Source organism: Stomoxys calcitrans, chromosome 5 (assembly GCF_963082655.1).
Source record: "Stomoxys calcitrans chromosome 5, idStoCalc2.1, whole genome shotgun sequence".
In the NCBI taxonomy this organism is placed as follows: domain Eukaryota; kingdom Metazoa; phylum Arthropoda; class Insecta; order Diptera; family Muscidae; genus Stomoxys; species Stomoxys calcitrans.
The window spans coordinates 104,457,849-104,473,233 of record NC_081556.1 but is presented as its reverse complement, the minus strand read 5'-3'; the positions used below and the strand labels follow the sequence as shown (position 1 = coordinate 104,473,233).

Here is a 15,385-nt window from a genome sequence, read left to right as displayed (position 1 = left end):
TACCAAAAGCCTCCCCCTAGGAACCCATGGTACGACCAGGAGCGGCAAAAAGCTACTGAGGCCAAGAATGCGACATACAGGACAACATTACAGTCAGTAGCTCGTTAGGCGAAGGAAAGGTAATGGTGGAAAAGGAGAGAGAAGAACGTCTCTTCAGCAGGAGACGTTTCTCCTCTTCACACGCTGTCACTTACCACTTACCACCTCTCTTGGATAAATGCGCCTATAGTTCGTTTTATTGATTTCCGGATTCAGTACCCTAATTCTAGGGTCAATAGCGAGTTCCGCTGCCTGTGACCGGAAATTGGGCCTCACCTGACCTTTTAAATGCTTAAAGTCTCGTGTATAATAAACTCATTTATAAAAATAAATAATTACTAATTTATAAAAAAAAGTATATACAAATTTATTAACAAAACATGAAATTCATTAACAAAACACCTACACGTATCTACATTTTAGACTTCATGAAAGGCTTCAAATGCGTATAAAATACATCTGGCACTGGTTGTTTGTTCAAAGGACTTGCCTTGGCTTCGGCAAAGATACGCTCATAAGCATTGCCATCATATGAGCCCAAGGTCGATTTCAGATTTCTATCATGGAAATCAAAACCATCACAGATAGCAACTGCATTGGGACGAATGGCTTTAAGAACATCTTCCAAACGATTTTGCAAGGAACGCAAATCAGCATCAGAGAGGTTAATAACCTGAAGGTGAAAGACAGAAGAAAAATTGGAATCGAAAAATGGTTGTGTGAAAAACGACTTACTCTAAGCAATTCGTTCATGTGCCTCATAGCTGTGGATACCAAGAATAATTCCAAAAGATTTTCCAAGACTTGGTTCAAGGCTGGATTACGGCCTCTGGCAGCAGGACCGGTAACTTCTTCCAAAAATGTGGCGGCAACAAAACAGTTTCCATGTAGCTAAAAGAAAAGAAGTAAAAGAAAACCTCAGAGAAAAGCCTTTAAAAAGATAAGTATATTGTATATAAGTAAATTTCGGCCAGGGAGAATCGTATATGTACATGTATCTTCTAACCAAAAAGCGCAAAATTGTTCAACTTATGGGCTTTGCTTTTGAGGGATTTGTTTGCAGAGTGACATTTTGAATGTGTTTTTTGTGCGTGCGAGTTACATACTATGCAACTCCACCTTTAAAGAATTTTCTACTTTGACGATTGAACTCGAGCGTCATTTTGTGTTGCCATACGGATTTGTTCGTAGAGTTGCATTTTTAATGCGTTCTTAATGCACGCGCATTGTGTGTTACTCCACCTTAAACCTTTATCTTCGCGCCAATGCTTGTGTGTGTAGCTTCCCAGGCTATGCATGACATAAACTTGGCGACGCCGTTATGTCCACGCTGTGTACCGGCTTGAACTTGACGCTTCGTGAACCTTAAATCTTGTCCAACAGCTCATGTTTGCTTTCGCAGGCCACGCGAACTGTGACCCGTCGTGCACCTTTATCCGCGCACAACCGCTCGTGTGTGCTTACGTAGGGCACGAATGACCGTAACCGTTATTACTGCGCTTCCGCCCGTGTGTGTGCATATACGTGCCCGTGACTTGTCGTAGACAGTTATTTTCGCGCTACTACTTGCACATACGTAGACCATGCGTTACCGTGATCAGTTTTGAACTTTTAAACTCGCGCAACCGCTCGTATGTGTTTACGCAGGAATCACGCAATTCCCTAGTTGCCAGAGTATGTCTATACAGCCCATAAACACCGTGACCATAACCACGCACATAAACCACGTGTTTGCTTGTTCCGGCCATGAATTCAAGCATAAACCGTGACTCGTCTCGCCCTCTAAGCAAGTACCCGACCATTTCCGTTCCCCTTCCTGCTCGCTAAAGTAAGACCCATACAACTGCCTCACCCCGCATTACCACCCGATCTGAGACTTTAGTCGCTAGAGCCTGTCACTGTACTGGGACCACTCCCGGAAACGGTGTACAGATCCAGGTATACGCCGGGATCACAAAGCCGAAGCGGAGTTTGAACCCCTGCAGATAACAGAGTACTAATTCAGGGCAGACAGCGGAGTCCGTACACCCATAGAAAACGGAGTACTGATACAGGACTCCTTCAGAATCACAAAGCAGACGACGAAACCAGAGATTCTGTAGTAAATGGAGTACCGATACAGGTCTCCTTCGATCGTGCCCGGAGTGGAACCTCGTCACCGTGTTTGCGTATCCTCAAGACTCCTCCGGGATCACAAGGCCGACGGCGAAACCAGAGATTCCGTCGTAAACGGAGTACCGATACAGGTCTCCTTCGATTGTGCGGATCCTCGTCTCTGTGTTTGCGTATGCCGTCCGTGAATTCAATCGCGACTCGCTGAAAACCGTAAGCACTACGTCGGTAATTTCCGTTCCCCTTCCTGTTCGATGAAGTGGGTTTCTTGGCCGGACTGGCCTTGCCGCCTGATCGGGGACGTCAGTCGCTGGGCCTGATATCAGAAATGGGCCCTTCACCCGGAACTGGCCTCACCAGTGGATCTAAGTACTAATCCGTTTCTCCCCAGGGATCGCATTCGAAGCAGAGTCTGAACCCCCGCAGGTACAAGAATTTCGGTCACGAGTCACGCGAGTCCCTAAACAGGGACTCGCCCGGAACTATAAGCAACTTGCGGTATAGGCAGCTAGCCGACAGTTTTCGTTCCCTTTCCCGCTCGTTAAAGTGAGTCTCGTCATTGCACTGACCCCAGCCTTGTCCCTGATCGGAGACCTCAGTCGCTGAGGCCGATTACTGAGCTGGGACCACTCCCAGAACTGGCAGCACCAGTGCACCGGATTACTGATCCAGACCTCCGCGAGATCACAAAGCCGGAGCATAGTCTCAATCCCCACAGATACCAAAGAACTGGTTCAAGTCCAAGCCGGGACCATAGGGCAAAAAGAGGAGCCCAAAACCTCCGTACAAACCGGAACATTGATCTAGACCGAAGCCGAAGCGAAGTCTGAACCCACATAGATATCGAAGTCTGATCCATGTCTCTGAAGAGAACATAGGACAGTCAGTGGAGTCCGAACCCCTGTTGAAACGGGAATACTGATCGAGGACCCCGCTAGGATCACAGAGCCTAAGAGAAGTCCGAACCCCCATAGATACCGGAGTACTCCGCCAAGACTCGACCGGGATCACAAAGCCGAAGCTGATTTAGGCCCCCATAGATACCGGAATACTGACCCACCGGGATCGGAAAGCCGCAGCAGAGTCTGAGCCTCCACAAATACCAAAGCACTGATCCTTGTCACCGCTGGGAAGTCCGAACCTCGGTACAAACCGGAATACTGATCGAGGACCGCACCGCAGAGTCTGAGCCCCCATAAATACCAAAGCACCGACACAGGTCTCCGCCGGGAGGATAGGCAGACAGATGAATCCGAACCCCTATAGAAACCGGAATACTGATCCAGGTCTCCGTGGGGATCACAGAACCGAAGCGGAGTCTGAACCCCCATAGATACCGATGTACTGATCCAGGTCTCCGCCGTGAGCATAGGGTAGATAGAGGAGTCCGAACCTCCGTACAAACCGGAATACTGAACCTGAACTTCGTCGGGATCACAAAGCCGAATCCGAATCTGAGCCTCCATTGAGACCAAAGCACTAATCCAAATCCCCGCCACGAGCATAGGGCATATAGAGGAGTTTGAATCTAAGTACAAACTGGAATGCTGATCCAGGATTCCGCCGGCGCCACAGAGCCTAAGCGTAGTCTGAACTCCCATATATACCTGAATACGGTCGAACACCTTTGTGATCAACCGGGATCACAAAGCCGAAGACGAAAATAGAGTTTCCGTTGTCACTGGAGTACCGACCCAGGTCTCCGTCGATTGTGCCTCTCACGTCGCCAACCCGTGGGTTACCGTCCCAAGTCTCCAAGCAAGCGTTAACACACCCTACCCTTACTTGCTGTACACTTTGTAACTCTCATCATTGTCGCCTACCCAGGAGTACCCTCCCAGGTATCCAAGCAGGCGTTACTTGCTGTACATTTTGTAACTCTGAGGTGACAAATCAAACCCTTTACCCTAAACTTCACCAAACATCTTTCATTCTCTCTCTCTCTCCTTGTCTCGGCAAGTTATAAGTTTTTTCAACGGGCACCTTCCCCGCGAGCTTTACCCTAGCTAAGGGAGGAAACTTATCTTTACAGTAATTATCCGGGTCTCAGGGACTCATATCCTAAAAATCCTTGTAATCCATGAACGTAGCTTTTCTGGGAATTCATGCTTGAACACTTATTAAGAGTTATGGCTGTAGCAACCTTCAGTATCCTGGCTTGAGTACTTATTAAGGTCTCTCACTGGGACATAACCGAGTTCCTTTAGTTTTTCCCAGCCAGCAAAACATGTCTAAGATTATGCCCCCATTAGAAATACTTACCTCAGCAGCTTGAGTATATTCAATGCCTGAATTATTGGCAGCTTCAGCTTCTGTTTGGCCAGCCTTCAAGCGAGCTGACAAATTTTCATAGGTAATACGAATTTTGCTGAAATAAATATGGCAACATTAAATTATTGCCTTGCCAATTCTATGTTACCCTCAACTCACTTGGCGGCAGCAATTTGCAATGCCTTGATAATGTTATTCCAAGATCCAGTCCACTGGCCCACAGACTTCTCCTTAATGGCATCCTGAAGATAAGCTATAGTGGGCACCAAAGGTTTGCCAGTCAAAGCAAAGCGATAGGATTTCATCAGAAAACGACCAACTTGCAGCAAAAGCACAGTGTTTTCGCCCTCATAGGTACAGGCTGCAGTGGCTGCCGAATACAAATTGGGCAGATTGGAGGAAGCCAAATAGCCATGACCACCACAGGCCAAACGTAAACGCTCCACCCCTGAAGCAGAATAGCTAGAGCAAAGAGCCTTTAGAGAACAGGCCATGGCATGCAGTTCGGGCATGCGACTAAATTCTCCACGCTTTATACCCTCAGCGGTTTGATCATAGATTTGCCACAACTTTGTAGAGGCCAATTTGAAGGCTAAACTGATGGCAATTTCGGGGAACAGCTTCATTTGTTGCGTCAAATGGTCCATAATTTGGGGTTCAGGTTCACTGGATATAAGACAAATTGGTATTTAATATGAAGGGAATTTTTTAGTTTTCTAATGACCATACTTGGGATTAATGGGACTTTGTCTGCGTACCGCCGAATATCTGGTGGCAATAGTGGCAGCCATTGCCAGCGCGATCGAATTGTTGCGTACTATCATGCAGCGTACATAGACCATGGAAAAATAGGCCAATGCCGAAGCGGGGCTCTTAACAAAGGTACCATCGCGATGCACTTGGGAATGACGCATCAACATATTGGTGCGTGGAATGCGAACATTTTTCAGACCTAAAAAGCCATTGTTGACACCGGCAAAGCCCAACTTCTTACCAATATCTCCAATATCAACGCCTGGCAAGGGCATATGAGTCTGCTCATCACGTACTTGAACCACAAACATGGCCACACCCTTGGGGTCATTATCAATATAGAGATTGGCCACCACAACACAATAATTGGCCGAATGACCCACTGCAAAAGAAACAGCATGACATTTCTGATCATATTCTGTTGTTTAGGGCCATTTTCATTACTTACATCCTCCAGGCCACCATTTATAGGCACTTATAGTCGGGGTATTCAAAACAAACTCATCATTTTGACGATCAAAATCTGCTCTGGTTTCTAAACCCCTTAAAAAGGTGCCATGACCCAATTCAGTTTGAGCATAAGCTCCGGTAATCTCAAAGTTCTGAGCTCTTTTGCCAAATTTTTCAAATTGTTCATCGGTTCCTTGCTCTCGTATGCAACCAACCATCATGGAAAAATGAACAGAAAAAGGATTGCCAGATGGTACGGCACCCCATAGTTCTGGAGAACCATACAGAGTACTGAAAATCCAAAGGAATAAAAATAATTTTAAATTTTATATAAAAAAAATAACAAAATTTTTATTATAAAAAAATAAATTTTACGGAATGTATTTCTAATAGTATTTGAAGTAATCGACAAATAATTCCTCCGGAAAAATGCGCGATAGACAAAAATTTACGATAGCTTAAGAACCGCCAAACACAGTATCTCATTTTATGCAAGGATAAGGATAAAAGAAAAGAGTTGCTTTGCTATTGGAGCTATATCAAGTTATGGTCCGATTCGGATAATGCCAATACTGAACTGCTGCGCAGGCAGGCAAGATTTTCGTGTGTCAATGTGCTTAGGCGCAAAACATTTACAAACAACGCCTGTGTACTAAAGTTCTTGCTTCTACACGAGGAAATAAGAGCATTTGGTCGTTAGTAAAAAGAGTAAAGGGTAATTCTTTATATATTCCAACTCTTGTTAAGGATGAGCAAACGTTCACTGACCCGGTTGATAAGGATAACCAATTGGCTTATATATTTGCAGGGAACTCTTCCTTGCAGGATGGCAATCAACCACTCCCCTCAATCGAAAATGTATCTGGCGTAGTAGTTTATAGTTCTTTATATATTCCAACTCTTGTTAAGGATGAGCAAACGTTCACTGACCCGGTTGATAAGGATAACCAATTGGCTTATATATTTGCAGGAAACTCTTCCCTGCAGGATAGCAATCAACCACTCCCCTTAATCGAAAATGTATCTGGTGTCATGCCCCCGATATTTTTTCGAACTTGGGGAGTTAAAAGGGTTCTTGAGAATCTAGACGTAAATTAATCCCCGGGCCCGGATGGCATATCAACACTTGTCATGCGCAGGTGTTCTTTGACACTTGCTCGTCCATTACGCAACCTTTTCAACATTGCCTAGCGTGCGGGAGTCTTCCCGGCGCGTTGAACGTTTGCGAACGTTCAGCTTATATCCAAGAGGACAAACAACCCTGCGAATTATCGGCCAATTGCGATATGCTCCGCTCTCTCCAAGGTTGTGGAGAGCATGGCTAATCACCCGCTTGTGAGGTATTTAGAGTCTAATGGTCTTCTTAGCGACTAACAGTATGGGTTCCGCAGCAATCGCTCTACGGGCGACCTCATGGCACTTCTGTTGGAGCGTTGGAGTCGCTCCATCCACCAGTTTGGTGAGAGAAGGGCCAAAAATGGAGTACAACTCACATGTATGGGCTGGAGCTTCAAATTCATCCCTGGAGCTACTGGGTCGTGTACAGAGAAGAGCGATGACGTTGATTGGGGGCAGTAGGGTATCCAACTCTACTGCCCCCTGGAAAATCGTCGCAATGTGGGTTGTTTGGCGCTGTTCTATCGGTACTTTCATGATATGTCTTCGTCTGATATTCTTCTTCTTATTCCTAATGTAAGGGTGTTAGTCAAAGATACTAGACATTCCAGGAACTCACATCTGTTTATAATTGATTGGCCAGCGGACCGCACTAATGCATAGGGATAATTCTTATTTCGCCCGAACCATTCGTATGTGGTTTCTAGAAGCTTTAATCTTTGTTGGTTTGATTGAATTTTGGTCTATAGAATAAAATAATGCAATTCAACTAAATTTATTTTGTATAAATTTTTAGCAGAATCCATAGTGGTGGGTTCCTGAGATTCGGCCCGGCCGGAAGGACGTGTCATTTGAATACAAAATATATCCTCGGTCGTCCTACATATCAGTTTGGTGTTGTTTTTATTGAGAGGAGAGGGTCGGTCCGTCCCGACGCTAAGATCCAAAAGACAATTTATTTGATTCCTTTAATGTTGAGATCTACATGTCTGGCTAAATGGCAGAATGTGACCCAAAAACTTAAATCCTTATATCAACATTAGATTCAAACTCTACTGTCATAGACCTTTCGTTAATTCCCATATTATCCCGATCGTATTACACGTCTTATTGAAGCGTATTAGGTGGGTGGGCCGGTCCCAGGCTCTGTCCCAAATATGTATGTATATCAGATGCCTGGGCAACTCTCAAAGACCCATTTGGTGACGTTGGGCATTCATGCCCGTTTTGGTGGTTCTTGGGGTTTTAGAAGCACCGTAGACACCTTGGAACAAAATCTAATAACAGATGTGTACTCAACTTCGAAACACCTTTCATTTTAGACCCATATTTTCCCAATCGGTACATTTGTCCTGTTGAGGAGTTTTTTGGGCAGTGGGGGGAAGGAAGCCCCTCAGACACCAAGGAAAACATTTTTATATCAGCGTTTTATTATACTTTCATTTGATGTCCATATTGTCCCAATCTGTAAATAAATCTTGATGGCGCGTTTTGGGTCGAGAGGCCCCTCAGACACCAAGGAACAAATTTTTATGTCAGATTTCTACTCTACTTTTAAATACCTTTCATTGCCCAAAGCAGTAAAAGTGTCTTGTTGGGTGGTGTTTTTGGGGGTGGGGATTTTGTTGTCAAGTTTGTACTCTACTCTTAAATATCTTTCATTTAATACCTATATTGTCCCAGTCCGTTCGGGTGGGGTTTGAGATGGGGCGTCCCCCCATGTTAGTTGACCCCCAAATTTTATACCGATTTCGTGTTTTTGGGGTACCATAAAAATTTCGCTTAAATAGGTGTACCCATCTCCGAGATCTGGCGTTTTTGAAACTGGAGGTATGGGGTCCGATCTGTCGATAAATGGTCAGAAGCCCATAAAAGCTTTATTTATTACCCGATTTCGCTGAAATTTGAAAGAGTGAGATGTTTTCCTCGCGACATCCGACCCAAATATTATTGAGATTGGACTATATTTAGATATTGCTGCCATATAGACCGATCTGCCGATAAACGGTCTAAAGCCCATAAAAGAAATTGTTATTGAATTTTCGAAAATTAATCAACAGTTCAACGAAAATTTTGACCGACATCGCTACCATTGGTGTGATGTCTGCTTTCATAAATTTACGAAAAAGAATGAACATTATTTCGAATAGCATTTTCTAATCGATTGGCTCGTCATTTTCATCATTCATCATTTACTTACGGCCAAATTTCGGTACCACCGGGATTAAGCTCTGTTTGTAGTTTACGCAATTTCTTTGCCAAGATTATTGAATTCTTTGTGGCATCCGCGAAGATATCTTCATGTGATAAATCCTGAAATCTGGTAATTCCTTCATCCAAATCGTCGTAGACATACGATTCTGGAAAAGATGTAAAATACAAAGTTTGGGGTTAGGAATATTTTTAGTGATCAATAAAGTGATTAATATAGATGAAGTAGGGAATATCATATACCAAACAAAGAAATTCATGTCTCAAACATATTTTGAATAAATATAGAGCTGCCAAATTATCAATGGCACTATCGATATTTTATTTTTTGTCTAAATATCAATTGATATTTTTCCTATCGATTCTCCCCTCAAATTTCATTATGATTTGCGGATCTGCACCTGGAATATTCGCACTCTCTATAGAGAAGGTGTAGTATACGCGCTGGTGGATGTAATGGAGAAGTAATAGGCAGATATTACCGCCTTACAAGAAGTGCGACGGACCGGTAATGGCTAAAGATGAGTTTCTGTCGGGTAAGTACCCAATAAATATCTTTTTGGGTTTTTATTTGGGTATTTATAATTTTGCAGTTATCTTGGGTATAAAAACATATTCCAAACAATTTTGATGATTTCATATTCTTTGTATATAAACCTGACTTTCTGATCTCATAAAATCGGATTTTAGTTACATATAGCCGCTTTATAGACCGATATCCGGACATAAAATCTTGAGGCAATAAACTGGTCATGTTTCATCCGATTTCGACGAAATTTGCCACGTTGAGTTCTGTGCCACCACACTGTGAAGAGTGGTTCAGATCGGATTATATTTGGATATAGGTGCCCTATAGACCGGCGGCCCAATCTCCCGATAATCTGACAAATCTAATACAAACCTCTGCAAGTAACAAAGAAAAACATAAAAACTAGTTGCTATTCCCACCCAATACCAATATGAGACAAAAGTCAGGTATGCAATTCTTCTACTGCATGCCTACATTTCAAACTTTGGAGTTTGGCAGAGCAGACAAAAATAAATTCGAAATAATTACGCCAAGCGACATTTTTAACTGAAGACTATCATGTCTGAGGTGTTCGGTCCTTTCGATAAAGTTCACAATCAAATCTTATCAAAACTTCAGTCCTTATCAAGAAAGTCATATAAATGTGAAAAACAAATAAAATCGCTCGAAACGATTAGCATAAACCAGCAACGATAAGAAATGTTCTCATGTAAATACATGCAATATACGAAAATATTAAAAATCTTAACATTTTAAATACTTTCACATATTTTGTGCGATAAAGGTACGAACTTATACTCTATGGTAATGAACGAGCAGATATTTGGATTAAAAAAAGTTTCTTATTTCGCTTGGCGGTAGCCCCTCAATGCTATGAATAACAGTTTTTGCTTGCCCATTTTTAATGGAAACAAAAAACAATTGGGTCTTAAGCTAGACTGTATCGAGTAAGGAATTAAAAGTGTCTAAGATCCGTGTGTAGATTCTCATAATGATACCGAAAGTCGTATGGATTTCTTTCCCACTTTCCCTCAATATGAACCCCATTTTGATACGACTCTGTTATCCACCTATGATCCGTATGTAGATTCACATAATGATACCGTAAGGATTTAATTCCCATTTACCCCCAATATGAACCCCGTTTTGCTACGTCTCTGATTAAAGGATTTTCATCGTCCTTCCGATCGTTTCATTGTTTCAAAGTCCTGCATGTGCGTTCATTGCCCTCCCCTTTAGCTAACCATTTACCAGGTAAACCATTGATAATTATCTGGCTCATAAAGCAGCCATCTTGCTCCTCTTGCCATCTTTCTCCTCGTTACTTTGCTATTCAGAGAAGGCGTGGATATCCGGGATCTTCACTGACCCTACTGTCCCAATGGCCAAATTATTGTCCGTACAGATATTCACACTTGAAATCCTCGAATTTTCCCATTTACATTTAAATGCATTATGAGATCGCTCTGAGTTCCGTTTAGAGGCAGAACTGGGTCTCTGAGAACTTAATCCAAGACTGCTGGCAGTGTGCGCACCTGACTTTATGAGTCGTCTCAGATATCCTTTTCCAATGCAGTCAGGTTTTCTATTTTAGTTTCGTTTATCCCGGGGGGAAGCCATTTTTGATATATCTCGTCAGCAAGCTTTGCTGATTCATGATGGAAAGATATATGAGCCAACAACGAGTCGAAATTATTAAAATTTACTACCGAAATTCGAAGTCAGTGGCCTCAACGGTAAGAGCGCAACGTCCAATTCAGCGATGAGGCTCATATCTGGCTGAATGGCTTCGTCAATAGGCAAAATATCCGTTAACCCACACGTACTCCATGAGTCGTCCTTGCATCCCAAAACATTACGGTTTGGTGCGGTTTATGTGCCGACGGCATCATTGGGTCGTACTTCTTCCGTGATGATCAAGACTGGCACTTTACTCTGAATGGGATTCGCCGCCGTTCAACGATAACAGAATAGTTTTAGCCCTAATTGGATGATATGGACTTGGTCAATATGAACTCGTGGTCAAATTGCACTACCACCAAACAGTCCTATTAAGAACAAATGTGCAGTAAGTTTTCATTAAAAAAACTGTTCAAGCCATGTGTAATACACACTGCCTAGACCATCAGGCATTGTATTAAGTATAAAACAGTGTCCGTAGACGCCGCAAAAACCAAGCTCCCTTAGGCGCACACTAGTGGTCGCAGCAAGTGTTGTAGCATTAAGATGGTGTCGTCCTCAGTGTGGCTGTGATGTACAAAAAAGCCATTCTTTTGGATTCAGATGAATTTTGTGCAGTAGATGGGCTTTTGAAGCGCCGTCCACCAGACTACAACACCATATAGTATTATAGGTCTAACAACTGCAGCATATACCCAGTGCATGACTCGCGGTTTAGGTTAGGTTAGTTTAGGTTCAAAAGAGGGAGCGGATATTAATCCACTCCATGCTATTATGGACATACACCTAAGCCAGTAATCGGTATGTCATGCGCACTAAATACTAAAAGTTAACCTCGAAAAAGAGAATCTAAGTTAGGAATTCCATTCTACTTATCCAAAATCCTTCATTATTTTCCATACCACGCCCTTAAGTTGGTTCATGTCTGGTATTGTGTCCCCTCCTAAGTGCCGGCATCTGTCGCGAAAGCCCGGCAATGACACAGCAAATGCTCCAACGTCTTATCATCTTCCCCGCATGCACGTGCTATCACTTGCAGCACCAATTATGCATAAGTGTCCTCGTAGTCCTAAGTGTACTGTTATGATACCGAAAGCTACACTGACCTCCTTCCTTTCAGTAATAGCTTCGGCTTTTCAAGATTCGGATTTTCTATAGGATTTTCATCATCCTACCGATCGTCTTACCGAGTTAAGAGTGTGGGCGACGAACGCCCAGGCCCACTATGACCTCTAGCTTATATCCATTTGTGAAGTATGGCAGCACCAGGATTCCGTCAATTCATGATTGTGCCGCTGCCAGCAGTGCCTCGCACTTGACCTCAAGTGTCGTCTTATGTATCCGATCGCAAACCTCTTCCCTTCCTTCCAGGTTTCCTATGGTCGCCTCGATTATACCGCGAAGGTATGACCTGCTCCTATCCTCTATCCATTCTCACATCGCCTTAAATCAATGGGTTGGATGTCTAGAATAGTCTCCAGGCCCTAGTGGGTGTAGTCCTCATCGCTCCGTCCAGTCCACCAAACTTTTAAGGGGTAATTTAGTATTGGTCCAATCATGCTCATGTAGAGCCAGTGGACTATCCTCGGATTAAGGCCACATTTCGAGCTTACATAGTGCCCAGCACCTGTGAGCCTTCTCGAAACGTGATTGTGACTCTTCCAATTCAGTTTCCTGTCAAAGATCACTCTTAAGTAAAGGGTGATTTCATAGCTATTATCTTTTTGGCAGCACTGGTTTAAACAGCAGGAGGCCACCGTAGCGCAGATGTTTGCATGTCCGCATATGACGCTGAACGCTTGGGTTCGAATCCTGGCGAAACTATCAGAAAAAATTTTCAGCGGTGGTTTTCCCCTCCTAATGCTGGCACCATTTGTGAGGTTCTATGCCATGTAAAACTTCTCTCCTTAGAGGTGTCGTACTGCGGCACGCCGTTCGGACTCGGCTATAAAGGAGGCCCCTTATCATTGAGCTTAAACTTGAATCTGACTACACTCATTGATATATGAGAAGTTTGCCCCTGGTGGGACCGTGGACTGTTCATGGGCAAAATTTGCATTTGATTTAAACAGCTCACGCACGTTTCGTGTTTTGTTTCACTGTCAAACATCTTTAGTATGGTCCATAATTTAACCATGAATCGTTTTACAAACGAATGACGCTTGAAAATTATTGAATTTCATTATCAAAATGGGTGCTCTGTTAAGAAAGTTCAAATTGTGTTCAGCGACGAAGCTCATTTTTGGCTCAATGGGTACGTAAGCATAAGCAGAATTGTCGATTTTGGAGTGAAGATCAGCCAGAAGCATTGCAAGAGCTACTAATTCATCCAGAAAAAGTCACAGTTTGGTGCGGTTTATGGACTGGTGGCATCATTGGCCCATACTTCATCAAAGATGATGCGAATCGTAACGTAACTGTGAATGGTGAGCGCTATCGTGAGATGATATCCAACTTTTTTTACCCAAAGAGCTTGACTTGCATGACATGTGTTTTTAACAAGAGTCAAGTTCGGTGAACATATTACTTCACGTTCTGTACCGGCCAATTGCCCGCCTTGATCGTGTGATTTAATGCCTTTAACTATTTTTTGTGAGACTATGTAAAAGCTCATATCTATACAGACAAGCCCGCTTCAATTGACGCATTGGAAGATAACATTGAAGTATTTATTCGTGAAATACCAACAGAAATGTTGGAAAGAGTATGCCAAAATTGGACTAAGCGGATGGACCATTCACGGTCAACATTTGTATGAAATAATCTTCAAACTTTAAATTATAAGGACCGTACTATCGATTCAAATAAAGATTTCTGAATTTTATGTGTGTTTTTTTTTACTTTCCTATAGCTCTTAAAAAATCACCCATTACTTACATAAGATTATATGCTCTTATATTGAACTGTTTATTTTTGTTACTCTTTATTATCTTTATCAGATATTTCACTTTATGAGATAGTTTTCATATCTAGACTCATTCAAATATTGCTCTCCTCGGTTTTTTTAACGAGTCTAGGTCAGTTACATTCCATGTGTAAAAATCTCACAAATCATAACAATCCTCTACATATGGCAGCCCTGTATATCGTATAATTTATTTGCGTTCTCTTTAAAAAACCAGTAGTTTGTAGCATTGTTTCATTTCTTCTTTTTGGATGTCAAAAACTAGCTTTGTTTCAACTTACCCAAAAACCTTTTGAATTTTAATTTCTCTTCTCCGCCATGGTACCACAGTGCAAAATCTTCGGAATTGAATGTTGCATTTTTGCGCTCTTTTTGCAGATCCGGATTAACAGTCTTCGGTACAATGCTCATATCGTAGCTCCGACGAATGCGTCTTTCAATTAAAAGTTGTAGAAATAAACTAAAGCTATTCGTAAAATGTTTGGCCACGATCCATCGCTAGCGACCCGTTTACTCTTTGCACTGAGTAAACAAGTGGATTGTTCATAATCTCTTGCGAAGATAACACGAAAGCTTTGGTGCTTTCCATGTCTATTGCAATATGTGCCAATTCATGTTTGCCGATGTGCGTACACGCCGCAAAAGCGTTTTAACAAAATAAAGAGCAGAGAAGCAGAAGTGATCGTTTGAAAGAGATATAGGTGGGTGCTCTTAAAAACTTATCAGTTTAAGTGATGGTACGACTTGTTCATGCCAGAGATGAGATGGGATGACAGAGTCCGAAGAGGGCAAATTTCGCATACTCAATGTTATCTCTTACTTGTTTTTATAGATTTCTACCCTACTTAAAATATCTTTTATTTACCATATTGGAACGGTCGTTCTATATCCCCTATATCTATCCCCTAACTAAACTGTATTTTTGGGTTCATAAATCGACCCTATGATGTATCTTTTTTGGTTAAGTTTATATATAAAGGGCCTTGAAAAAAGATATTCCAGAGAACTCGCAATCCAAATATCATCACCCAAACTTGAAATTCCCCTCTAGCGGTTCAAGAAGTAAAGATTCGAGATCGGTTTATATGGGAGCTATATCAGGTTAACAGCTGATTTAGACCTTCATTGGTAAAGTGGTTGAAAGTTATAATAAAATATTTCATGCAGATTTTCAGCCAAATCGGATAAGAATTGCGTCCTCTAGCGGCTCAAAAAATCAAGATCCGAAATCAGTTTATATGGGAGCTGTATAAGGATTTTAACCATACTTAGCACAATTATTTGTGGTCAAACTAAAACACTTCATGCTAAATTTCAGC

General features: G+C 42.4%; 1 protein-coding gene across 1 annotated transcript; it reads right to left on the bottom strand.

Moving 5' to 3' along the window:
* Positions 1–387: 387 nt before the first annotated feature.
* LOC106086807 (probable peroxisomal acyl-coenzyme A oxidase 1) lies at positions 388–14,541 on the bottom strand. The gene is made up of 8 exons (XM_013251618.2): positions 14,348–14,541; positions 8,942–9,101; positions 5,624–5,916; positions 5,152–5,557; positions 4,582–5,088; positions 4,414–4,519; positions 775–930; positions 388–712 (listed from the first exon to the last, which is right to left on the bottom strand). The coding sequence occupies exons 1-8, from the start codon at positions 14,475–14,477 to the stop codon at positions 452–454; spliced, it is 2,019 nt and encodes a 672-aa protein (XP_013107072.2). The 5' UTR covers positions 14,478–14,541; the 3' UTR covers positions 388–451.
* Positions 14,542–15,385: the final 844 nt, after the last annotated feature.